Source organism: Kwoniella shivajii, chromosome 5 (assembly GCF_035658355.1).
Source record: "Kwoniella shivajii chromosome 5, complete sequence".
NCBI lineage: Eukaryota > Fungi > Basidiomycota > Tremellomycetes > Tremellales > Cryptococcaceae > Kwoniella > Kwoniella shivajii.
In genome coordinates, this window is record NC_085912.1 from 821,137 (window position 1) to 846,494 (window position 25,358).

The following is a 25,358-nucleotide window of genomic DNA, read 5'->3' on the forward strand; positions in this document are numbered from 1 at the left end:
TTTACACACTTTATATAGAACACCATATGCACAAACGAACGGATAGCCCTTAAAGAAAGAAATAACATAAAAAAAAATCCCTTCGTCGTTGGACTTCGTTCCAAACATAGTCAGTTCAGGTCATCGTAACTTCTCCTTCTTGAGGGGAGATTCTTCATAGCTCATCTCCGCTAATGACCCCATATGAGCGTGTGAACGTTTGATCCCACTCTTGGATTCTCTTATGGATGGATTCGAGTACGGTCTTTGAGGTGGTAGGATCCCTTCGAGCGAAAGCTCAAGTTCCGTTATTCTATGATTACGCAAGATGTCAACTAAGCAAAACCGATGAAAACCAATGCAGCTGTTGTTTCTCACCTCGTTGCTAATCTATGGTTTGTAGGCGCATACTCCAGAGCCTTTCGATAAAGCGATAAAGCTTGTTGAAGGTCGCCACTAAAAGGTTTTCCCAATGTTAGCTGAGCTGCCCCCCTGGAATGGAAAGGGAAAAAGGAAAGAACTCACGCGTAGTGAGCTTTTCTAGCATGTGAGACGATGACTCTAGCTCGATTCTCCTTCTCTTCCGTACTCATGAGATCGGTATTCTTGTCTTTATCTAGAACAAATGGAACAGGACTCTGCTCATCCACGGGTAATAGGGCTTGGCACAATTCCTTCTCGCGGGCGATTTGTTGAGATACCACTTTCTGAATCTACAATCACCGTCAAAACAATGTCTTCTTCAACACAATTTCCCGGACTTACCCTTTGATCCAATTGTTCATCCGTCATACCTTTCAGTGCATTTTCTTTATCTCCTTCCGCTCTTGTCATTCTATTATTAGTTGAACGGATTGGTCGTGCATTGGCTGAGATGGTAGCTAAAGCCATTCGACCAGGAATTGATCGGATAGCCCCGGAAGGGAGAGGTTCTGAATGCACCTTAAAGGTTGCATCAGGGTTGATAGGTTTGCTCAAACGGGGAAGGGGTGCTGAGGCTTGTCTGGAACCTGTGGAAATGTCAGTATTCTCCCTATCTCCCTGCTCATAGGCTGTAAGAACATACTGTACTCGGGAACAGTCAATCGATTTTCAACAGCCTTTGACTTCTTGGCGAACCTTTCAGACGGTCTCGATTAGCTCTGCGTTTCATGAATTGTTCTACCAAGTCTACAAGCTCACTGTAACGTATTGATCGTGTCCCGAGCGAACGTTTCACCAGGTGCTAAACAGCATATCAATAACCCTTGCGAAGTACCTCCGAGAGCATCTGTGGTGTAGAACAGTCAGCTGTGAAAACAACTACTTGTGTACGGCTGAGTCAGCTTACCTTGAAGCAAACGAGTCAATTTGGATTCTCGGTATGGAACGAACACTCCTCCGCTCTCGGTATGCCCTTTTTGTGCATTAAGATTCAGCGCATCGACCACTTTTCCGAGAGTAGTCAATGAAGTATTGATCGCCGAACTCTGTTCGAGTGATGAGCTGTGTTTCCGAACTTTGAAACGCGAAGCTCACCTCTCTCATGCGCTCCTTATCGTTCCCGGTGAGATTATTGTTTTCGGACCCAGCAAGATCAGTAAGCTAAGAAGGTCGATGAGTTCATCTCTCACTGCTGATCATGGAAAGTAAAGTAGCTTACACATATCTTTCCTATCCTGGAGTGCATCGGATCCGAATTGTCTATGATTTCGATATGCAGCGTCAAAATAGCATGAGACCGCGAAGAGGAAGAATTGAGTTTCGTTGAAGCTGTTTTACGAGTCTTCGCAGCGGCACTGAGCATTCAAAATAATGTTAGCCATTAAACTCTACGGACTGTAATTTGCACTGCCAATGACTCACTCGTATACCTCGCTGAATTCATCAATCGAGTTGATATGCTGCCTGACCAGATCTGCCACAATATTCTGACCCTCACCTGACATGCGTATGTCTCTTTTCTTTGGCTATGATGGAGTAAGTATGTTAGTGAACTCGTTCATATAACCTTGAGAATCCTTACCATCGAGCGATCCCCTAGGAGATCGTAGACCTCGTCCTTGAGAATTTCCTAAGAGTAAGCTCCGAGTCAATTCTGATCGGAAGTATTCCAGATTAGATGACCTAATCCTACTTACCACATACGAAAAGGAAACATTCAAGGTTGACTTTCGCAGTATTGATCTCTGCTGAAAGATCGCCTAAATCAATGGTGTGTTAGAAAGGTGGATTGTGCAAAATTATAGTCACCCTAGCTTACTTCCACCGTCCTTGGGATTATGCCGGGCTCTACCTTCGTACCTTGCATTGTCTATGCCAATTTCGTTAGCTACACTGCAGCATTGGATATCATATGACAGATGAACAAACGTGGGTTTTACCCGCTCCTGTAACCCCATAAGCGAAGATTGTGGTGTTCTGATCGTGTCATATCAGCTGTCATATACGGCAGATGTTACGATATCTAAAGCGTACTATGCCTTTATATGCTTGCTCAACCCTTCTCCAACAATCAGCTGCTTGTCACTGATGCGAGTCAGCGATCAAAGCTCACAATGGTTTTACGCAGTCGAACACTTCTTGCTGAGAGCTTTCAGTATCGTGACACTTGTCTAACCTGGTTTCGATGAATTCGTAAGCTGTACTATCCTTAGCGTGAATGAGACCTGTGGTGTGGGCAGCTTACTTGAAGTGATACCTCTTGTCTCCATCCTTGTTCAACGCTGAAATCTTGTCTCCTTCAATCTTGATTGCTTCCTGGTCAATCTTGCCATCTTTCTCAGAAGGTGGTCGGAGTCGTACATGGCAAGCTATAGATTTGATTGTTGTCATCGTAGTAGCTCTTACTGATCGTCTGAAGAAGTAGATATTGACTCCATCAAGGTATAAAGTTATAAAGGCGAAAAAGAAAGAGGGTACTACGAGTATCGTTGAGAGGAGAGTGAATGTTTATCATTCAACCTCCACCTTTCATGCAAGATCAGGTGTAAACATGGAGATCATCATCAAATCTCCGTGTGTAAGTGGAAAAGAAGACAGTCGCGTGTACAGAGTAGGAACAAAAAACATAGGTGTAAACAAAGCATTTCCCGTGATTTTTCTTTTCTTTTCTACTTTTCATTATCCATACTCTTCCTTTTCTTCATTCGTACCGTTATCCTCAACCTCTCAGTACACTTCAAATACTCGGCAAAGGATGACAGCAGTTGCGAGTACTTCAACGATGCATGCATCGATATCTGGAGGGTCGAGTCTACACCAAGCAGTAGATCAGTATGTTTTTCCTATCTCCTTTTCCTCCATTCACTGTTGCTCACGTTGGCCGATACATCGGTTAGACTCTCAACATCAGCTTCTTCAGGCTTCCATGTACTTCAACATCGAGACAGATTCCAGGAAAGGGCATTGAGAGATGTTACTATGAGCAGTAATGATTCAGCTATGATGATGGATCCCAATAATCCTATCCTAGTAAGAGAAGAAATGGAATCGCAGAAGGTATGTTCACTTCCTCAGTGCTACTTTAAAAATCCTCAATATTCAGCGACTAAGACCCTTGTAGGACTATTTCCGCCGACTCAAGTTCACATACCTTGAACAAGAAGCCAAAAGACATTTCCTGTCATCCATCATGGGAGATGAACCTCAGCGTGTCGAACCGGGCGAGAACGAGGAAAGGGGTATGTCCTTCTCGTAGCGGAAAGAGCTGCAGTCTCTTGACAAAGTTGGAAGCTGATATCATGTTGCTCCTCAGAACTCATCAACACAGAGAAGAAAGCCGCGCTGAAAACAACTAAATCTAGCATAGAGGAAATGAGGTCTATGACCGTTAAATTGGCCGAGGAGAATGCTAAAAGTGAGTTACTTCGCTCCGCTGCGGACAATGCGGCTGACAGTCCGGCGCAGAACATGTCGAAATGTCTCAAAGACTTTCTGAGGCTCAAGCGTTACAGAAGCAAATCAGGGATATGGAACTTGAATTAGCGAGAATCAAAGCTACCCACCCTCCCGAAAACGTGAGTTGAATGTACTTTGTTTCATCGGAATATGTGCTGACCATAGGTGACACATGACAACGTAGCGAATGACGACCGCACAAGCGAACGATACTCTCGAGGCTCAAATTGGAGAGATGGAACGATTGACGGATGCTATCTCATCGACTCAAAGCGAAACTGATACCACAAGAGAAGAGGTCTCAAGGGTGGCAAAGGAAGTGAGTATGATCCTTGATTGACAGGGAAGTCAGCTGAAACGATGCTACTCAGGTACAAAGACTTGGTCGGGACCGGGAACGAGAGGAAGCTAGAGCCAAGGAAGTCAGGGAAGGTAGAGAAGCAGGTGATACCAAGGTAGACGAGATCTGTAGATGGTAAGTGTTGACACGCAGCTAGCGAGATTGAGCTGTTGAGGCACAGCTGAGTCCTGCTACCTTACAGGTATACATCATCAATGACGTTCTATCGATCCTTACTTGGTATCAAATCAGTCAAGGCAATATCGGATAACGAGTTGCATCTGGAATACGACGTACCCGGTGGACCGGTGACTTTAGTGTTGGAATTTGACGAATTGACGAAGAGATTCGCCGATGCTAGGGTAAGTGAACACTTGAGACGATGTGTATTCTCAATCTCCATAAGTGCATCAGAAAGCTGATTGTATTGTGTGCATAGCTCATCGGGAATGATATGGATATATCAGAATCAGTCGGCATAGCTGCAGGAGCCAATGATGTGCCTGGTCTAGTGGCGGATGTCTTGCTTAGATTGAGACCGGCGTGATCAGCAGGCTTCGTGTTTGGGTGACAATGGATGTCAGGCTTCAAAGTAGTGTTCGTTGCGTTGTATTGTATATGTATTGGGTGGACAAGAACATCGCAGACCTCGGGTAGGGTATTGTCATCTCTCCACTTCCGTTCAGACAAAAGCTCAACTACCTCTTATGATGTCTAATCTCATCATAACGGAATTCGCAAGCTCAAAAGGCCTTAAACGTACTCCCCAGGAGTATGCGCCTAGCACATGTTGACTCCTACAAACAGGCTTACCCCAAAATCAGATTGGAATAAAAGATTTTGAAATCTGAGATCCTTCCAAAGCATCCTTTAGCTGATTTTGAAGTATCACTGAGAAACAATTGAAGCTCTGCACAATCATAAGTCTGAAAAGGTAGAAGCGCATTGACAAATTGACTCATCAAAGTAACCTGGATGCATGATCAGTGCCTATATGACAGTCCTTTTACGGCTTTTCTGTTCTTCATCTAAGCTAAATGTCAGCACATTGGTGCCCGCTATGTAAACCACGTGCACATTCTACGGGATCAAATTGCTTCTCTACCTTTTCCCCCTCCACTCTGAAAAATCCCAAAAGTTGATGTCTTTCGAAGATCAACATTCCTGTTTTGGTACTTGTAGTGATTCACCTAGCTTAATAATTTCATATCCGTACCCCGACCCATCACATCCAGCACAGAATGTACTTTGACCTGTATTTACCTTTCCCTCTTCCTCTAGAAGTAGAAGATTGTACTTCCAAGAAAAGTAAAAAAGGCAAAGGCAAAGCTGTCTCCATTCCTACTCCAGCAGTGATATTGAAAGAGGTGAAGAAGGATTGTTGGTCAGGTATAGAACCTAGGGATAAGGAAGTATTCGTTAAGAAGATAGCTCTTTCAGGGCACTGTGCGTATATGATTGCCTCTTCCCGTGTCCCTCTTGAATGAATGTACGGACAGCTGACTTGAGATCTACATACAGTGGGATATTCAGTGGTGGCATGTACGGTCACCCCTTCCGAACCGTCAAATCAAGTTATACCAAGCCCATTCATGTCATCGACTCCGTTTCCAGATTTAGATCCCAGAACTTCATCCTCTGCAAGCGATAGTGAATCATCGACATCGCCCTTGGTACAAGTCACAAGATATCATATGAGAATAGATGATAATCGTGTTCACCCACTTGTGAGTTGAGCGTCTCTACTCACTTGTCTTATCGCAATAATCTACCGCCGGATGGTTCGTACAAAGATCCCTCATTGCGTCCTCCACCAGTGACACTTATAGACTATCTTGCCCAATGCTGATGATAATTCCCTATCAGACAAGTCAAAACACCAATGCTTTGAAGAATTATGATATTCTCAGCGTATATCCTACAAGTGAAAAAGCATTTCAACTAGCTTGTACAGATTTATCGAACCCTGGGCCTAATCAGGTATGTCCTAACCGGATACCCATCGATCTTTCTTTCAAGCTGACGGGATATCGATCATGTTTATAGATTGCAATAATAACGTTACCATTACATGAAAGACCATTCACGTTTCGGTTCAACTGGAAGCAGATGAGGCAAGCCCAAAGAAACGGTGCAGTTGTAAGTCATCGAGTGCCATGTCAAAGATATGGCTGTCCACATACTGACGACATCTCATGATACGTACAGTTCGAACTCCTATATTCTTCAGCCTTATTTCCACCAACATCTCTTTCAACCGAAACTGTAAAACGGTATCGACAAAACTTCCTCTCAAATGCACGAGAGGTAATTCGAATAACAGGTGGAAAAGGTGTCATCTTCTCCTCTGGTCCAGGAGGAGATGTCAACGGTCTGAGAGGTGCTCTGGATATCGTAAATCTGTACGTTATCGTTACCTTCGTCCGGTAAAGTATTTTGCAGACATTCAGCTGATTCGAAAAATTCAAAATATAGGGGAACTATGATAGGTATACCATCCAATCTAGCAAAAGAAACAATATCATCTACACCAAAATCAGTTTTACTACGTGCTCGTGAGCTATCCACACTGCTTTTGCTTAAAGAACTCCCGATCAGTCTACTTTCATCCTTGATCACATTTAATAGCTGACGTTTTATCAAACAATGTAGAAGCAAGAAAAACATTCAAAGCAGTAATGTCTATGCCTAAGCTCGTTCCTGCTCCAGACGATCAACTCGTAGATATATCTACCAGTTTTCCTCCAGGAAAGAAACGTCCTTCGGATATAGGGCAAGATCTCGACAAGGAGATAAAGAAATCTAAAGTCAGTGTTACATAAGAGTGATGCAACTAAGATATCAAAAATTTGATATACCATAACATCCCAATTTTGCTCTATGTCTAAAACATGATATAATACTATTGCTACATATGTACTTGTATATTTGGAAACTAAGCGGTGGGAAAGATCGCAGGAAAAGACCATCTATATCCGAAAGACGTGTGTTTGTTATGTAGTCCCCAACGGAACAGTCCTATTTTAGTCGTTTCAATGTGTTGAATCACTTTATCATCCAACCTCCGACGACTTTCATTGATTTCTCATCACCTTTGGCGACGATCTCACCTTGATGACCTTGAACTATATCACCGACCATAACCCAGGGATCTCTTCCACCACCCCATTTCAACAGGTTCTCTTTCAATTTCTCTCCTCCTTCTCTACTTAGTGGACTCTGTGCGGAATTCGTGTTGAAGAGAGTGGACCAAACTTTCCCCGCTATAGCTCTATCAAATAGATACGAATAATACGTAGCTCCATAGCCGTATAGATGTCCAAATTGAGTTTGCCAAGCTGTTCCTTCAACAGGAGGTACAACGCCTATTTGACGCTGCAGATCATACCATATTTGAGTCGAATCAATTTCCTGTCCGTGCTGCAAGGAATGATATTTTTGATCCAATAAAGCCATACAAATCTGACCATGAGTCTCTAATGCTGATAAAGATTGATTGACTGATAAATGAGCTTCAATTAATGGGATCGGTAAAGGTTCATTGGTAGCGTAATGAGTCGCAAATGTCGATAGAACAGAAGGAGAAGAAACAAAATGCTCCATTAGGATAGAAGGTAATTCAACGAAATCTGTAGCACAGCGTGTTCCAGACACGTTGTGGAATTCAGTCCGTCCAATCATAGCTAGGGATACAGCGATTCGGATATCAGCATTGAACCTTTATGAGATTGATGATCGTCACTCACAATGTATAGCATGCCCCATCTCATGGAACAGGGTCTCAAGATCATTCCAACCTAACAAAGCTGGTTTATCACTTTCGACATTTCCAAAATCACATGTTAAAACTACAATTGGTAATTGATATCTTCCATCTTTTCCTTTGAGCCTTTCACCTTCCACTTCCAATCCTTGACCGAAGTTTTGATCCCATCCTTCTGTCAATCCGTCTCCAGGTGAATCATCATTATCGACCCTTCTTGAACAACGCACCGTGTAATGCGCTGCTGAAGGAGGTTTACCGGCTCTTGAAAATAAGTCACAGTATATCACTCCTATTGTGCCTTCATTTTCATCAACGACGTCCAGTCGTCTGACTGAAGGATGCCAGACCTCTCCTTGTGCTACTGGTTTAGGAACGAATGAAATCCCATATAGCTTTGAGAAAATCTTGGATAATCCTAGCAAGGAAGTACCGGTTGAGAAATACGGTGTTATGGATGGTAAGGAGGAAGTGGGGGCCAAGGTCGATAAATACCTCTCGGCATAATAATCTCTATCCCATGCGTTTATCGGAGGTAGATGAGCCGTTGACAGTTGTTTGTCTGGATTATAATGATTTCCAGTTAATGTTGTCGCTTTTAATCTCTGCAAAGAAGCCACATCGGAAGTCGCTATTGGTCTATGATGTTTTGCTAAAGAGTTCAAAAACTCAATAACATTTTTAGGATTTTTAGCCATTTTATCAGTTAAAGCTACATCTGCCCAAGTTTCCTTTCCTAAAACATTTGCTAATTCTGCTCTTTCCTTCAACATTGATTCTAATACTGATACTTTGTTTTGATCCTTTCTCATTCCTCCTATATAGACTAATCTTCTTGCTTCTCCTTCACGAGCATATCTTGAGATCATCTGTGCTTCCCAACTTCCAGGTATAACATATGCGGGTCCGCCCCGTTTTTTCCGTGGTAGCGAATCAACGAGTTGGGATCCCATTCCAGCTAACAACTTTTCTGGATCAGGTAGCTCTATAGCCTGTTTTGATGTGGGTCCACTTGAGGCGAATGAGAGGAATGTCCTACCTAGAGATAGTAATGAATCGGAAAGTGAGACAAACTTCTGTCTGACTGCAGGAGGCAGCTGAATACCAGATCGCTCAAAGTCCGCTAGAAACGTTTGCGCAACTTTCATTTCAGCCGACGAGAACGGTTGAGGATGAGGATGCGACACAGCTTGCACAAGAGACTAGGTCGTGTGACGAGTTAGTAATGCTACTTTAGGCAGAAAACGTTGCACTCTATCAAAAGTCGTGCAGACTCACCTCATATAGTCCTCTGCTGGTATTCAGCTCATTCATGAAACTACACAAGACCTCATACGCTCTATCACTTTCGTCTACCCATTGTTTTTCCGGATGAACATTTCTAACTAATTCACACATATCTATCACACCACATAAAACATCACTTAGTCTATCTAGGTTCTTCACCACTCCACGTAATTCTTTTCCTGTTGGATCAAGAGGAGCATTACAAATTCGTTCTACAATCGCACTCGCTTGTATGATTGTCCGTTCCGTTAACGGTCGTAGTGATCTTGGATGTGTTAGAGGAGGAAATTGGAATAATCCAGAAGATGTGGATGTAGTAGTTGTGGAATAGGGTAAGTCGAAATGAGCCTTGAGAGCGGCATCATCACTTGTTGAAGGTGTGTTCAGTAGTGGTGGAGGTGGGATATAAGCTGGTTCAAATGAAGTTAAAGTTGAAGTTGCTAATGCAGCTTGCGATTGATGTCGTTTCGGACATTTCGAAGACGTGTGAAGACCTACGTATCCGGATGGTCGATTCGAAGTTGTCGTTCGGCGAGGGATAGACAGTGAACGCAGAATTCTGATGCGAAGAGACATGGGGAGGATTTCCAAAGGAGTGAGCTGATAGAATGACTGTGCAAGAATGCAAGAAGGACGAGGAAATGCAGTTTTAGGCTATCCGCAAGCAAATCAGATTTCAGCCAAATGATAAGAGAATGAAGAAAAATGGGATCGATATGTGTGGAGTCCGAATATGAGTGGTAGTTGAAGCGACTCAGTGATAGTCAAGAGGATGATCGGTGAAGCTCAGCCAAAGGGGAAAAGACTTTCAAAGACAATGATACCCAAGATGATATTGTGAAACGATGAGCAAGATCCGTTCAGAAAAAAGAAGTTACTTGATGTACATACGAGTATGTGCTCGGGTAATGGATCATGCCGATTATTTCTATCATCATCGAGAACCGTGTTTATTATGGCATCAAGTCATGTTCATCTCGTGTGATATATGTGTGTATGTTCAACATGCACAGCTAGGACTAGAGATCCTTGTTCATCGGGATCAGCATATATATGAGGGCTGACATATTGCATCAATACATGTGAATGGGAAGAATGAGATCTATAGTAACAAGAATACAAAGGCACTTCCCCACTCTGCTATGACCCCAACGCCTTCCTTTTCATCTCCCCCCACTTCTACTATCGTCCGTGCGAGATGATATCATCTCCACTATATCTTTACTGTCAGTGCACCCCGCTGCTACAGTCATGTAAACGTGACCAGGTCTGAGACATCTTTTCAACCCTAGCTGTCTAACCAATCTCTGATGATCTCTCTTAGCTTTTCACCTTCATCCCTCCTCCATAGATGATCGGCATCTTCTACTTGTATACTATTGACAACTTCATTTCCCACTTCCTGAGCGAAATGGGTATATGTACTATGTCCCGTGAACTCATCTTTCGTTCCGTATACGATCCATACTGGTTTACCAAGAGCATCATGATGATCCTTCAACGCAGCGGGGAACCTTTTGGAGGATAGCAAGGTGAGTCCTTTGAACACTGTTAATGGAGGAGAAACAAGGAGAGTCTTCTTCAGTGGAATTGAGGAAGTGGGTGGGAATGGAGCTAGGATGGTCAAAAGTGATCCCCATGAATAGCCCTAGAATGATAACTTCGTCAATTATGTCACTACTCAGATGGTAAGGGTTTCACAGGCAACGTAGTGAGGATATAGATTGTTAAGTGGCGGGAATCACTCACAAATCTGAATAATTCTTTAACGCTATCACCCAATAAACCAACACCGATCTTCTCGATCTCAGCTAAATCGTTGGGATCGTTTCCTGTTCCCAACCAAGGTTGACTTCCACCACTCAATCCTACCCCTCTAACATTGTACGTTATCACCGCTGTTTTGCCGCATAACTCAGCAGGAGAAGGTGTGATGGCGCCATCGCGTGTAGGTTCCAGGTCGGGTTTACCACCTTGTATAGTCGATGGATCAGTAGTGTGTGAATGATACGGATGATAAATCGCTTTGATCAGATGAGAAGTGAGGACACTGAGCAATTTGAGTCACAGAATTAACCATGAAATATCGTCTGAACGATTGAGATCGGTTCACTTACGGATCTAGCATGCTACCCCCCAGTCTACCCCAAGGATGACTGCCCACCACTACTCTCTCTACGCCCATATCTTTGAGACCATCTCTCAGACCAGCATTTAGATCCTCAAGCTTTTGAGGTACAGTAGAGTACTCTCCCAATACATTGATGTGTGGAGTGAGGGAAGGAGGAAGTGGTAAAGGGAGATAAAGTCGAGCTTCTAAATGAATAGGAGGTGTGGAAGAGGGAAGCAAAAGTCGGAGATGAGGATGAAGGTGTTTATCCCATATCTCATTCTGTGGATCCGGGCGCGCCATTTTTGGTTGGTTTTCTTGTGTGATCCCAGGTAATGGTGGATAGTTCTATGGTTTGAAGACAAACATGTGGAAGAAGGACGTCTGAAATGTCTTTTGTATGTTCAGTGATATACAGTAAGTTAGGTATGAGAAAGGGTGACTGACTGAATCAACATCGGAACCTTAATTCACTCGGCTGTACCTTCTTTCCGGAAACTGAGTAAAATGAAACCTCCGCCATGAGGTTGATTTTCATCATTTACTTGTCGATGGGTGGTATCTTGTAACACTGTCAACAACGAAGCATTTCAATGAGATTCTCATGCAATGCATTGGAGATATATCTAGTCATACAGTGTCGTCAAAAGACGTGAAAAACATACTTTGAGAGGTTATACCAGAACGTGGAAGTCCTTGGACGCGAGATTTAAATATGACAAAATGGTTCTGAATATAGAATATTAAGGGGGAAAACAAATGAATGACAGTTATAAGTGGATATGATAATTATGAGAGCCTGGGATACACCAAAAGTTACAGACGAAGATGAGGAAATAATGAGCGAGACAGAACCTAGCTAGTCTAGTTCTCAGCACCAACTACTACTAAATGACCTAAATAAGCGACGGCTTGGTTGAATAAAACCAAGTTACCCAAAGCTGCTACAGGAGCAGTAGTTTCGCTGTCTTCTGAGCTGATTGTACTTGTGGCATTTGCTATAGCAGGGAGGGTGGCATTGGTCTGTAAGACTGTATCGGCTAATCCTGAAGATGATGCTGAAGGGAGGAATGAGGTTGTTGACGCTGAAGCGACGACAGAAGAGGATGTAGATGATTCGACTGTTGATGTAGGAGTAGGAGTAGGACTGGAGGATGTGGAAGGTTCAACGTATGTTGAAGTAGGGGTGGGTGTAGTAGAGGGTTCGACATAAGTTGAAGTGGGAGGTGTATATGTTGATGTAGCGGTTGTTTTTGGTTTTTCAGATGTGGTAGTGGCTTCTTGTGATTCATCGTTGTACCACCAAGTCATGTAAAATACACCTGCTCCTTCGCTCTATTAAATATGAACCAATAATCAGCTATGTTCTTCCATCGCAGAGCGAAGTGTTTATATGGCAAATCGGTTGTGGCACTTACAGCAAATTGCGTGAATAATCCTCTGGACATGTCTAAACCTCCGTAAGGACATGTCGGACATTCATCGGCGATGGTGGCCGTTACTTGTTTGCCTCCGTAAGAAATCGTTATGCTTCTACCACAGTTGGGACCAGGGTAGCTATTCAAGTAGTAACCTATCAGCGACACGGAAAAGGTGGAGCAGTCGTGATGAACCAGATACCAGGAAGGGCGCACAAAGTTTAGGCGGAAAAAGAAAACTCACCCTCCACCGTATTGTGCAGAGTTCTGAGCTACAATGTAATCGTTGGCACTGTTGTACCAACCACAAGCTCCTAACCCGACATCATAGAAAGTAGCTCTTGAGTTGGCGTATTGCTGACCTCTTTTTTCGATTGTATTATCAGAAGTAGTATTGGCGTTAACTTCGAAGGTGAATTTCTCACGTTTACCATAGTGTGCTCTTGCTCTGGATCTCGAAAGTTCATGAGCTTTTCTGTCGGATAAACCGAATGCCGAAGTGGATAAGAGAAGGAGTGAGAATAGTGATGATGCAAGCATTTTGGTGATTTACGGGTTGGTCGTTTTTGTTTTGAGGTGAGTCAAGTAGATGAAGAATGAATGTGTGTACCGATTGGCGTAAGTAAGTTAGCAATTGAATGACTGTGGTGAGCTATAAAAGATGAGCTATCAGCTGTCTGAATATTCCTTTCATGATGTTTGAGCTCCACTTTTCACACTCTACCTCCTTCAGTGGTAAAGCTACCAACCCCGCAATCCCATATAATTCCCACAGGTCGAAGGATGGCACTTACCGGAGACTGTACTTGCTCTTTTGGTGTGATCTCCTTTATTTACGGGTTCTACTGATTTACCAGCTGAAAGTGAGGTTGATACGGTATTGGTGCTGAATGACAGAAATCAAATGAATGACTCTTTGTAAAGATTGTTGAGGATGTTCAAAAGTAAGTTAAAAAAAGAGAGAGAAAGGTGTAAAGGTGATCTTGGACGTATGAGATGTTAAATGAGTGTCTTTGAGTTTAGTTTCTTTTTGTTCTGCTTCGTGTCCTTGCTGTACTCTGCTATGTCGAGAGCCCACAGGTTTAGGTCCCAAGACGAAGGTGAAGGCGTAGATTATTGGGGTCGTTGAAAATCGTAAAAATGGGGTCGTAATGTTTAATCCGTCAAAAAGATTAGTATATTCTTTCATCCCTTTGTTTTCCCCACAATGATTTTACGAAATCATCCTCCAATACCCTATAGTGACTTGACCCCTGGATCCCCTGCGGTGTGTATGTAGGATCACATTGGAGCTGAGCAGCGGATGAATTTCTCTATTGTTCTCAACTGATCGTACAAGCACGCACTAACAATAAAAACATGTATTACCCCAGTCTTACTTGAAATCCTTCGACAAGCCACACCCATCCCATCGATTTGTTGACAACCCTCAAAAAATTTATTATCTAGGGAGATATCAACGTGATTCACTCCCTGAAAATGTCCAGTGTCCTGATTAAATAATGTATGGGACTGGAAGAGTCAAAGAGGCTTGAGTCCAAGACGTCAGAGGAAGACCTGTAGATGGGTTGTATCAAGTTTTCAGGGTGCCCACGGGATTTTCAGGTACACATCTGAATTCGAGGGGACTCATTAGTTGGGACGTCGCATAGATTCGGGTCTGGATTCTGATAAATTAGCCGTATGAGAGAAAATCAAACGTATGGCAGGTGGAAGGAAAAGTGGGAGAATGTAATTATCGGGATGGCGCCGGAAGGCTCGGACGGGAAAAACTTCTTACATCTGGACCGAAAAGACGAGACATCACCATATGGTAGGCCCGCTTTCTTGGCACTCATGTTTTTTGGAGTTGAAGTCGAACAATTAATAAATGAATTCGACCCGCCGGACAGACACATATGACGTGCAATTGAGCCATACAACAAAGCAATGTGTTCGTTATAGGCAGAAGGACTGGAAGATCATGTGGAGCACAAAGTTTATGTCATCTGCTCCAGTGCTTCGAAGCAGATTAATTAATCAAATGAAAATTACCGAGACAAACTGAAGCAAATGATCCTCTAAATGATTCTTATATGGATGCATCAGTTGCTGTCCCATGGTTCACGCTTGGTGTAAACCATCTTGCAGAATTGTGATTATCCACTCGTGCGTGTTATTAGGGAGAAAATAGACGTATGCGTATATTGACTTCCGACTCTCACATAATACCTCTCGTAGTATCACAACCTTCCCCGTCGTTGCAGCAATCCTCATTGTGACTCCTCACAAGGCTTGCAGGGGTATCAATTCCGAGACTCCTCTCAACCCTTTGCCTTTCTTCCACAAAAAAGCTGTAGCTCCGACCTGTCCGCCCAGATATACCAGTCCTAACAAGGTGTTCGACCACCCATAACCTAAACTTGCGAACATTTTTGGGCCAGCAAGAGGTAATGCGAATGCGCCCATACTTCTGAATACCTGCACAGCAGCTGAAGTTGATGCTCTTGAGTCCGGGTAGGTATCCATATTATATGCTTGTAAACCTTGTCCGGTCATTTGAGTTCCTAGTGATAGGATGAGTGCACCGAGGTCCACAATAATCCAGTGAAGGTGTCGATCTGCAGCCCATCCGTAAAGCAAAAAGCCAATTGCTGCAGCAACAGCACCAGGGAAAATAATAGGTAAATGATATTCAGGCTCGAATCGATCACTTCGAGCCATCTGTTTTGCCTTTCGTCCAAGATAGTCCATTAATCGACCACCTATTTGAGAACCAATGATTTCCCCTAGACAAATGGCGATATAGTGAAGTCCACTGATACTGGCGGATTGATTGTATCTATCTGTGAAAAGGGAAGAGTATGTTGACAGAAGAAGATAGAGAATACCGTAACCGAATCCGGATAAGATCGCTTGAAGTTGGACTGATCGATAAAGTGCAAGCTGCTTGGGAGGTACAGAAATGCTTTTCCATAAAAGATGTCTAGGAAAAGCGGGTATTTTCCATTTCGAAGACGGATTATTTGCTTTACTTTCGAGTGTTTGTCTATGCGTTTCTCGGAAACATACAAAGCATATTCCAACGGTTAAAGCTTGAACTATGGATGTTGACCAAAAGATCCATCTCCAAGTGGTATATTGTTCTACATATCCTCCAATGATTGGCCCGACCGCAGCACCCAGTAATGGCACCAAAAGGTAGATTGAGATTGTCGTACCCCTCATTTCTGGAGGCCATAGATCTCCAAGCACTCCGGATGCTAATGCATATATTGCTCCAGCACCAAAACCGGCCAATGTACGACTAGCAATAAGTCCAGCTCCAGTATTGACAAATCCACAGGCAATATTGAAAGCCAAGAACCAGATGTTGGTAATATGAAGCACCGGTGCACGACCGTACACTTCTGATAGTGGTCCAGCGAGTAGAGGTGAGAAGGCAGTAGCCAAGACAAATGCACTCAGAGCACTCAACGATTGCGTGCTGGTCAGATCTAGCTCACTGGCGATCGTCGGTAACGCCGGAGCCATGATTGTCGACACGATGATACGGTTGAAACCGCTAATTGACAGAGCCGCGGTAACGATCCATTTCTGTGCTGCTGGCCAAGCAAGAGGGTCATGCTCGACTGATACAGGGGGAGCCGCCATATGAGGAGCTTGTGTGGACAACTCCTGAGAAAGAATAGGCGGCACAGAGGTTTCCAAAGAGAGGGCCCTGTCAGAATCGTCGGAGGACATTTCCAGATCTTTCTATATATGAAGATGGAGGTGACCTTGTTCAGCAAATAAAGGGTTGAGGGGATCGCGACGAGAGACGGAGAAGAAAGAAGAAATAAAAGAGGGATGGGAACAATGTACACACAATTATATATGACAGATGTGGAGAGTAATGTACATACTGTAGCGCGTCCGATCGTACCGGATTGAGATAATCGGATTAGTCAACCCAGCCTGTCGCGTCACGCAGTTTACCAGTCTGAACGTTCTTCATTTTATCAGATAAAAATAGAATGGGACGATACGAGTAGTCCGCATGGGCTCTGGCGGAACGATCCGGAGTTGCTGCCCACATTTCCCTGATTATATAACTGACGATACGTAGGTCATGAGGTTGAAAACGGTGGGCAACCACAAGGATAATTCAGTCGTGATATTAATTGCGTGTATTATCAGATAAAGAAAAACCGCATGGGTTTTTTCGGATGAATTATCTCGCCCGATAGTTTTGTGACTTGGCCGAAAAATGAACGAGTCTTCGCTCGACGTAGACATATTCATGATCGCAGTGTGTCATAGCTAGGATAGCCATCTCGATCTCTAGTCTCACTGCACTCATCTTTTTGTGATTACTTTTATGACAATCTGATGAAATGAATACGAGTAAAGCTCGGGGTTGAAAATACCTAACGTTATGACCGAAGACAAGCGTCTGATGACCGACCGAAATGACATCATTCCAAAAGATATGTGTAATGGGACTTAAGTGCAGCCTGTTTGCATAGAACAATTGGACGAACGGCTGGCTTGACATTCTCGTGCATTGTGATTGAAACACTTCACTGAACACATCCAAACCATTGCTAAACTCAGGCAATCAGTCAGACACCATGTCCTCCATCCAAACCGTCCAGGTTGTCAGCATTTCCACCGCCCTTTTGGCTTCCGGGGGTATAGCCGCCTTGACCTTCTTTGATATCCCACTCGTCAAATCACAACCTGCATCACGCTCTTTACCCATGATACGATGGTTATTTAGTAGAGGCTCACATGTGTTCCCAACGGCCGCCTTCCTTTCATCATCTGGTTTCGCCTATCTTGCCTATTCTGCCCTGCCTACCGGGAGCAATAATGTGTCGACAGTTTTGCAGCACTTGGTGAAAGGCAAACCTGGTCTCTATCTACTAGCAGGAGCCTTATCAATTGGTATAGCACCAATCACCTCAACTATGATTCCAACCAATTTCGCACTCATCAAGATCAACGAAGAGCTAGGTGGATCACGAAGTGCTGCATCTGCGAAGCACAGAGCTGCCATCGGAGCCAATACAAGAAGTGCAGAAGAATCAGTCGATAGTAAAGATGATAATAACCAGTGGACAGATCTCAGTGGGCCACAAGAAGAAACGGAGAAAGAGAGCGCGAAAGAGCAAGATCAGGAAGTCGAAAGATTGTTGGAAAAGTTCGGAAACCTGAATCTTCTGCGAGCAGTCAGTATAGGACTCGGAGGAGTTGTAGGTATCATTGCGTCTTTAGCGTAAGGTGATTATTGCTATCCAGTAAATAACTCTTCTTTGCTTCCTGATCTCGGCTGTGACGTATGATAGCGTATATTCGGGGACTCGATTCCAACACAATACAATTGTACCAGTCTCACTCCAATCATATGTATATAGGCTATTTATCAACCGAGGTTCAACTACTCAAACTGTCACTTCCTCTGTTGATGTCGCCCTTTCATTCCTATATGAAGTGTACCACGCTATTGGGGAAGCGACATCAGTCTCTTTCATTTAATTGTGCGTTCTTTCCGTTTTCACTCACACGGCAGTGAGATCATCTCTCATTTGTCTCGCAGCGCCTTCTCTCAAACTGAGAAGTTGTCTCCTCCATTCTTTATCCCCACCTCCGAGGACGTTTCTGATCAAATGCGTACCAGCATCCTTATCCCCATCAAAGGCCCAGGAACCCTCAATACGATCACCCGTTCCTGGTAGATCTTGGACTGGGAACAAACGGGGCTCGCTTGGAGTAATCAATGGGTACTTCTCAGCCAAAGAGGTCTTGAGAACATCACCTTGTGAAGGTTTGTCTCTGTAGGCAGCAGTCAAGAGGACCGCTTCTTCAGAAGTGATTCTCTCCCATACTATGTCAATGTTTGATTAGTTCAATACGCTCATATCGGATGTCATGTACAGTAGCTCACCTCCGTCTGTGGCGACGATGACAAACTTCAGAATCTCATCTTCAGATTTAATGTCTCGGTGAGTTACTGTCGCTTCCGTGTCGGTATAAGGTGGAGTAGCCTTGGGGAAATAGTTAAAAGCTTGTTTAGTTTGTAGAGCGTTCCAAATTCTAAGGGATTGACGATTCAGCTCAAGACACTGATCAAGACGGCAAAGCATGGTACTCACTCTTCTTCTTCTTCGTGTGATCGCTTACTTGAACTTCCTCCAAATTTACGAACGACATCATTGGTTCCTAATATTCTATTACCCCATCCTCGATCATATATGACCTTATTAGCTTCATCAGGGGGATGTCTTCCTAGTCGTCTAGCTTATGGCCTCAGCTTTAGGTCTAGGAACGCAATCCGGTATCCACACGTCGAACCTACCTTGTACATTCTTTAGGACTATCACCACACTGATCTTCTGTTAATACGTCACACCTCCACCTGTTCTCTTTGGTATTCCACCAGCCTGCTACAGCTCTTGAATCACCCACATGGGCGATGTACATCCTCGAAGCTTCGGTATCGACAATCACTGAACAGGCTGTACTGCCAGCGCCTTCAGTAGCTCCGAGAAGGAAATTCGATGGACTACATTTAGGCAGAACGAGTGAATTGCAATCTCGTTGGATTTGGCCATTCAGTGCAGCGACTGGTGCTTGAATAAAATCATTATCGAGCGCAACGAAAGTATCACTCAATGCCCGAGCGAGACGTTCCTGATTGATCGAAGAACCTTGCGATTCAGCTTTGAATCTAGCGATAGTAAGGGCCAAGCAAGCGTGAAGCGTTTTGCTGATCATGTCACTGACGATGTTACCTCCCATCCCGTCAAAGACAGAGACGAACATTAGCTTGTGGCTGCTTGATACGAAGTCGTCACTGTCACTCTCGAAGGTATCATCTTCCTTAGTGACCATCAATTCAGCGTTCCGAATCTCATGCCAAGTCCTCCAGAATGCTCCACCCTTATCAGTAGCGCTCTCAGTGAGTCTATCAATCTGATTCATGGAAATGATGTCGATCGTATGTCTATCTTCGCAGAGAGGGTTAGAGGGAACCACGATCTCGTCCCATCCCTTAATAAGATTTATAGGTTGCTGCAATAAAAATGATTTCGCACTTTGCTTCATAAAGTGCTCGATTTCGGCTTCAGGTCGGATGAAGAAAGTGCCTTCCCATTTACGATCCTTGACGTCGTTGGGACCAGCTAGTCCCCATACCTTGATCAGGGGTCCAGGCAGGACTTGCATGAATGCTTCGTTGCCGTCAGATTGCGTGGTTTTGCGAATACCCGAAGTAGCAGGGTCGCTGAGGACAATAGGGGTGAGAGACATTGTTGGTGTATATAAATGACAGAACTAGCTAGATAGTTGCTTGTAGGGTTGATGCTTTATAAAGACGAGTTGGGATGAAGGAGGATGAGGGAGAAATGACATAATTAGGGCAACAGGCTCGCTTTATATGAGGAATTTGCCGAAGACTCTGATCGACTTTGTTACGAATCAAGGGACGGCATCCAAGAATGACAACCTTTGAGTCCAGACGGTACATGTATCATCTCTCCTTGCAAAGACTGAGACTTCCTATCATTCGAAGGATCATCAAAGGACTTACTGACACTTCGTGGCTTGGCCTCGACCATTAGCTCTGTCTCTGATGATGCCGAAGACGTAGCGGAGGTCACCGACTTTGACAGAAAGTGGAGGGATCGACGATTGTTTGTCTTGCTCTTTCTTACAGGATCACGTATGTAATATTCATATCTCTGAAGCTGTATTTTCCTATGGGTAGTAACGACATACCATGAAGGCAGTCGTACAACGAGTAGTGAGCGCCTCAGTGGCTGGTAAGATGGTCATTAGGATTTCAGCGTTATTGTTGCTGATCAGTACATATAACAGTGGACGGTCAGACTGTCTCGTCTATTGGGAGAGGATTGCTCGTACTGGTCGGTATAGATCGATGTGAGTCCAATAGGGTCATAAGGCCTGACAGCCTTGATGATAATTTGATGTACATTCGCTCTACAGCTGACAAAGGCTGGTGAACAGACGACGAGCCCAGCAATACGACTCAGATCATCAGAAAGATTCTCTCTGCTCGACTGTTCGACGATGATCAGGGTAGTATGTGGAAGAAAAGCGTCAAAGATATAGATGGAGAAGTACTTTGTGGTATGTTGCGTTACTGCTGCTTAATGAGAGAATGCTCATCAAAATTGCGATTCGACCTAACACAACGACAACTTGTTCAGTGTCACAATTCACATTACTAGCTAATTTCAAGGGTTCCAAACCTGATTTCCACGAATCGATGGTATGTCCTAGTCTCACTGTAAACCATCATACATAGCTGACTGGGAAGCTTAGTCCACCATACCTGGCAAAGCATACTACACATCTTTTCTTGATGAGCTCAAAAGAACGTACACTCCATCCAAGATAAAAGGTGAGCTAGAGTCCTTTCCATGTCGTAGTCGATATCCAATCGCTAGAATGGGGAGGGTGATTTACCTATTTAACGATTGTTGTAGATGGCCAGTTTGGCGCTATGATGCAGGTATCCTTGACCAATGATGTAAGCTCCTTGATTGCCTTCGTTAAACAAGATTGAGATTGAGTTGATAATATACTATAGGGTCCCGTCACCATTCTACTCTCTTCCCGATCATCTACTTCCTCCAAATCCACCACTCCCATTCCCAGTATCAGCGGAAGTCGATCCGCCACTCCTGCTCCCGGGACTGGAAACGGGTCCAGCTCTTCCAAAAGGAAGACGAAGACCAATTCTTTCAAAGGACAAAGTCATTCTGAATCGCCTGGCATAATGACCTCTGTGCAATCTTCGAAGGACGGTTTGAACAGCACCGTGGATGTATCTTCTATATCGTCTATAACTGGTACAGTCGCCAGTGTGGGATTGGGCGTAAGGGAATTGAATGTGGATATGACCGGATCGAACAGATCGGGGGATGTAAACCATGGTGACTGATCTGTGGTCTTCCAGGAGTCTAGTGGGAGAAGATTGCGCGGAAAGGGGGCGGAGGAGAAGGGTGTGAGGAAGGTCGGGGGTGAGGCAAGATCAGGCGAAGATGGGACGGTTGCAATACGGACCAGGGATGGCAGGGGAAGAGATGGGGAAGATAGGCCGAGGGATGACGAATCAGGTGACGTAGTTTGTGGGATAGTGGGATAGACCACTTTAATCGCCCTACGAAAAAACTAGCTGACAAGCTTTGTTAATGATGATCGTAGAAGCTACCGGAAATGATGTGGGAGTAAATGACATGGACAGGAAAAGGACGACACAATGATATGCATGCGCTTATATGCATTTTCATCTTCTTTTGCGGAGAGTATATGTTTGTGTGATGATAGATACATTCTAAGCGAAGAAACGATCGACTCGACAATTGAATGAGTCGAAGATGACGATTTTTGGTGGTATCCTTTGTTGAAAGAAGATATTAATCTGTTAGCAAATGTTTTGTCATACAGGTTTGACGAAGACGATGACCGACTGAGAGAAAAGAAGGACTAGTCCTTGATGGTGTTTCATCGCTGATGATGCAACGTCAATCAGTATCAAACCAGGTAATGGGGTTTCCATCTAGGTATGTAGAGAACGTATTTTTAACACGGATCGTAGAAGGCAGAATCCAGACGACCAAGAAGACCTTTGAATGTTTACTACCAATGAGCCGTTGTCAATCCATCTCGACATGACAGAGTCATTGCTCGATATACTGATCTCATGGCAACTGTAGCTGATGTTCCTGCAAGGTGGTCAGTTGTGAACTGCGGAATAAGATATGTACTGCAAGTCTGCATACATCAAGTTGAATAGTGACTCTGCTACGACATTATAAGGTAGGTAGCTATTTCTGTATGGAACAATCCTTTCACTTCCATCTATATTGAATCAATCCTTGATACTCTCTCTCTATGATTATTTTCGTCTCTTATACTAATACTGTAATTGACCCATCAATCTTTGTTTCACATAATGATCGTTAAAAAAAGTTGGGTTGACTAAGACGCGATGACACCGGCATCTCCGACCTTCTCGGCAATTCTTTTCCTGGCAGCTTCATGTTCTTCTTCTGGAGTTCCAGGTGTCTTGTAGAACACGACGTATTGGATAGTAAGAACAGCTGTCCAGGCAATTTGGAAATAGAATGATCTACCTCCGACATGTTTCCAATCGGCGAATCCTCCACCTTCAAATGAAGCCTGAACGGCTAACGTGATTGCTCCTGCAACTTGAGCCTGAAAAAAATCATATTTTTAGCTGGGTTTGAAGGTAGAACGATCAAGGAACTCACGATGACTTGAACCCAAGCTCCGCTGACGCCAGCCATCTCTGAATTCCGAAAAAAGAAAAACATCAGCTGATATAATCAAGACCAGCAGGAGAAATGTAGCATACCAGGTGGGCAGTAAGTGATGAGATTGATTCTATGTTGGAAAGAGAGTCAACAGATTAGCATTGGCGCTTCTTTGAGATCGTGCCTATGTCATCGACTCACGCTGAAGCCATGTAAGTCAAAACAGCTCCCCCACTGCCCAAGACGAAGGCTGGGAAGCAGAATCTCCAATAATCCTTGCCAGTCCCACCGTTAGAGAAAACCTGGAGAATCTCCGCAACGACGATCACTAATCGTGAGAAGCATCATCAGCCAATGTATCACTACGAGACCACTGGATTGCTATGAGTATCTGAGACACTCACAAGTTCCCCCCACAGCCATGGTAGGTTTCGGTCTAGTGATGATAGTAGGGAAAACTTGAGTCAATCCACCAACTATCAAAGCTGTGATACCCTGTGGTAACATAGCTGCAGCCACTTTGACTAAAATTGCGAAAACATGTTAGGCTAGTTCTCGATTGTATAAACGCTTGAAATTAGTTACTCACTTGGGGTCCAATGGAAGATCTCTTGGAACCATGTTGCATAAAGAATTTGAGACGTAGCCCAGAATGGGACTAAGAATTGAATATCAGTACATGAATATCGGCACACTACCCTCTCTGTTACATATACTCACATGCTATACCGATAGCTAAACTACCAATGATGATATTGCTAATTTGCCATACTGAACTAGGCAGTACAGCTGATTTGGGAGAGATCTTAGATTCTGATAGATCGAGACAGTCAGCGTTATTCGTATTATTGGATGAAAGAGAAGTTGCTTACCCCAGAAGAAGAAGCCAATGGCCAAGGGGAAACTAAGGACGAAAGGAGCAATGAAGCTTGCTGATCCCCATCCATCGATAGGTCCTTGAGTCAATGCCAAGATGAAACAGATCAAAGCGCCAACCATGAACAAGACACCTATGATATCAAGTCTCTTCCATCGAGGAGTACCGTCGGTGGATTTGTAAGTTGATCCAGTGAATGGAAGAAGGAGGAAGCAAATTCCGGTAAACAGGATACCTAACCAAGCGCAAAGCGAGTATCAGTCCATCACATCCCATTTAATCATTTCCCGATTCAACTCACAAAGTATAGCGAGAACTCGGAAGAACCATTGATAGTTTGCCAGCATACAAATACCAGCGAGAACACTGAACGATAGATGTCAATTCAAGTCCAATTGCGATCTGAGGAAAAGAACGCTTTACTGACAGTCCAAGTACGTTACCAACAGCACCTGCGATACCTAATAACGCCAACTTTGCTTGTTGTTCTGCTGGTTCTGGGAACATGTGAACAGTAAGGTGGCTATAATCACTGGTCAGTGTGTGGTATACAAGCGAAAAGTCCAACATCAGACTCACTAGGCTGAAGGGATGGCTGATAGGTGATGGATGTAACTTGATTAGTATATGCGATTCCTGAATTGGGAAGCTCAATATACTCACTCATAGCTCCTGCGATACCGCCCAATCCTCGTAAGATCAGGAAACCATATCTGACACAAATCATTAGTCAAGCATTCAGACACCGAGCATTTGTTCAATCACTTACTTGCTGGAAGTGACGAAAGAAGTCACTAAACTCAATACACCCAGAACGAAGAAACCTCCTTCGAAAATGATTTGAGCAGGGAACAAATCCGACAGTCTTCCGGCGAAAAGCAAGAATGCAGCGAAACATAATGAGTAGGAAGTGATGATCCAAACGATTTGTGAAGTATCCAGTTGGATGTCTGCAGAGATCTGTGCTACAGCAATAGCCACACCTGATACACTACAGACAATACCAATGAGCACGTTAGTTTCCACGCGTTGAGAGCAAGATAGGCAGTACTTACTTGCAGATGTCGATGAACGTAGCAACTGAGAAGATGAATAACAAGAAATTCTTCCTTGCTTGACCAAGTTCAGCTAAAGGACTATGATGTTGTTGTTGTTCGGCATTCGTTACACCTTCTTTCATTTGTGAAGATCCTGGTCTATCTATCTGTTGAGCTTCGATGTCGGGACTGACTTGTTCTGATGGAACGAGATTTTCTTTGTTATTATTGGTCATACCGTCTTTATCTGTCAGAGTAGCGTTGTCGACCATTGTTAAATCTCTATCTCTATTAGGTTCGAGTTCGAGTGATGTATTGTGCTGACCATTCATACTGATGATTGCCAAAAAGCGTTTGTTATATAAGATGTGACTTGAGATTCTGATTTCTGAATAGAGATTAT

At 43.8% G+C, this 25,358-nt stretch overlaps 11 protein-coding genes across 11 annotated transcripts; 4 read left to right on the plus strand and 7 right to left on the minus strand.

Annotated features, from left to right (window-relative positions):
• Positions 1-120: 120 nt before the first annotated feature.
• IL334_004053 (uncharacterized protein) lies at positions 121-2,793 on the minus strand (the record flags this gene model as incomplete). The annotated part of the gene is made up of 17 exons (XM_062935776.1): positions 121-292; positions 358-435; positions 505-692; positions 745-989; positions 1,046-1,098; positions 1,162-1,249; positions 1,310-1,448; positions 1,498-1,563; positions 1,622-1,757; positions 1,825-1,928; positions 1,985-2,032; positions 2,100-2,162; positions 2,222-2,272; positions 2,332-2,379; positions 2,437-2,461; positions 2,516-2,578; positions 2,648-2,793. The coding sequence occupies 17 exons, from the start codon at positions 2,791-2,793 to the stop codon at positions 121-123; spliced, it is 1,713 nt and encodes a 570-aa protein (XP_062791827.1).
• A 364-nt stretch (positions 2,794-3,157) lies between these two features.
• Positions 3,158-4,745, plus strand: IL334_004054 (uncharacterized protein; the record flags this gene model as incomplete). Its single annotated transcript, XM_062935777.1, has 9 exons — positions 3,158-3,234; positions 3,300-3,459; positions 3,524-3,641; positions 3,716-3,817; positions 3,868-3,977; positions 4,043-4,177; positions 4,230-4,333; positions 4,401-4,560; positions 4,638-4,745. 9 exons carry the CDS (start codon positions 3,158-3,160, stop codon positions 4,743-4,745), a joined length of 1,074 nt encoding a protein of 357 aa, XP_062791828.1.
• A 694-nt stretch (positions 4,746-5,439) lies between these two features.
• IL334_004055 (uncharacterized protein) lies at positions 5,440-7,020 on the plus strand (the record flags this gene model as incomplete). Its single annotated transcript, XM_062935778.1, has 7 exons — positions 5,440-5,644; positions 5,720-5,925; positions 6,065-6,178; positions 6,245-6,337; positions 6,407-6,600; positions 6,674-6,753; positions 6,851-7,020. The coding sequence occupies 7 exons, from the start codon at positions 5,440-5,442 to the stop codon at positions 7,018-7,020; spliced, it is 1,062 nt and encodes a 353-aa protein (XP_062791829.1).
• A 223-nt stretch (positions 7,021-7,243) lies between these two features.
• Positions 7,244-9,824, minus strand: IL334_004056 (uncharacterized protein; the record flags this gene model as incomplete). The annotated part of the gene is made up of 3 exons (XM_062935779.1): positions 7,244-7,881; positions 7,945-9,163; positions 9,240-9,824. 3 exons carry the CDS (start codon positions 9,822-9,824, stop codon positions 7,244-7,246), a joined length of 2,442 nt encoding a protein of 813 aa, XP_062791830.1.
• Positions 9,825-10,536: 712 nt separating this feature from the next.
• IL334_004057 (uncharacterized protein) lies at positions 10,537-11,661 on the minus strand (the record flags this gene model as incomplete). Its single annotated transcript, XM_062935780.1, has 3 exons — positions 10,537-10,896; positions 10,998-11,298; positions 11,366-11,661. The coding sequence occupies 3 exons, from the start codon at positions 11,659-11,661 to the stop codon at positions 10,537-10,539; spliced, it is 957 nt and encodes a 318-aa protein (XP_062791831.1).
• A 561-nt stretch (positions 11,662-12,222) lies between these two features.
• IL334_004058 (uncharacterized protein) lies at positions 12,223-13,316 on the minus strand (the record flags this gene model as incomplete). Its single annotated transcript, XM_062935781.1, has 3 exons — positions 12,223-12,693; positions 12,777-12,915; positions 13,021-13,316. 3 exons carry the CDS (start codon positions 13,314-13,316, stop codon positions 12,223-12,225), a joined length of 906 nt encoding a protein of 301 aa, XP_062791832.1.
• A 1,725-nt stretch (positions 13,317-15,041) lies between these two features.
• Positions 15,042-16,499, minus strand: IL334_004059 (uncharacterized protein; the record flags this gene model as incomplete). Its single annotated transcript, XM_062935782.1, has 1 exon — positions 15,042-16,499. The coding sequence occupies one exon, from the start codon at positions 16,497-16,499 to the stop codon at positions 15,042-15,044; it is 1,458 nt and encodes a 485-aa protein (XP_062791833.1).
• Positions 16,500-17,368: 869 nt separating this feature from the next.
• Positions 17,369-18,019, plus strand: IL334_004060 (uncharacterized protein; the record flags this gene model as incomplete). Its single annotated transcript, XM_062935783.1, has 1 exon — positions 17,369-18,019. One exon carries the CDS (start codon positions 17,369-17,371, stop codon positions 18,017-18,019), a length of 651 nt encoding a protein of 216 aa, XP_062791834.1.
• A 279-nt stretch (positions 18,020-18,298) lies between these two features.
• IL334_004061 (uncharacterized protein) lies at positions 18,299-20,048 on the minus strand (the record flags this gene model as incomplete). The annotated part of the gene is made up of 4 exons (XM_062935784.1): positions 18,299-18,624; positions 18,685-18,833; positions 18,893-19,033; positions 19,096-20,048. The coding sequence occupies 4 exons, from the start codon at positions 20,046-20,048 to the stop codon at positions 18,299-18,301; spliced, it is 1,569 nt and encodes a 522-aa protein (XP_062791835.1).
• A 469-nt stretch (positions 20,049-20,517) lies between these two features.
• On the plus strand, positions 20,518-21,705 carry IL334_004062 (D-tyrosyl-tRNA(Tyr) deacylase; the record flags this gene model as incomplete). Its single annotated transcript, XM_062935785.1, has 7 exons — positions 20,518-20,560; positions 20,616-20,678; positions 20,766-20,888; positions 20,969-21,030; positions 21,084-21,162; positions 21,248-21,291; positions 21,352-21,705. 7 exons carry the CDS (start codon positions 20,518-20,520, stop codon positions 21,703-21,705), a joined length of 768 nt encoding a protein of 255 aa, XP_062791836.1.
• A 1,040-nt stretch (positions 21,706-22,745) lies between these two features.
• On the minus strand, positions 22,746-25,287 carry IL334_004063 (uncharacterized protein; the record flags this gene model as incomplete). Its single annotated transcript, XM_062935786.1, has 14 exons — positions 22,746-22,982; positions 23,039-23,076; positions 23,143-23,171; positions 23,243-23,369; positions 23,446-23,565; positions 23,631-23,699; positions 23,762-23,854; positions 23,914-24,153; positions 24,220-24,284; positions 24,346-24,441; positions 24,498-24,513; positions 24,582-24,631; positions 24,688-24,909; positions 24,974-25,287. 14 exons carry the CDS (start codon positions 25,285-25,287, stop codon positions 22,746-22,748), a joined length of 1,716 nt encoding a protein of 571 aa, XP_062791837.1.
• Between the last annotated feature and the right edge of the window lie 71 nt (positions 25,288-25,358).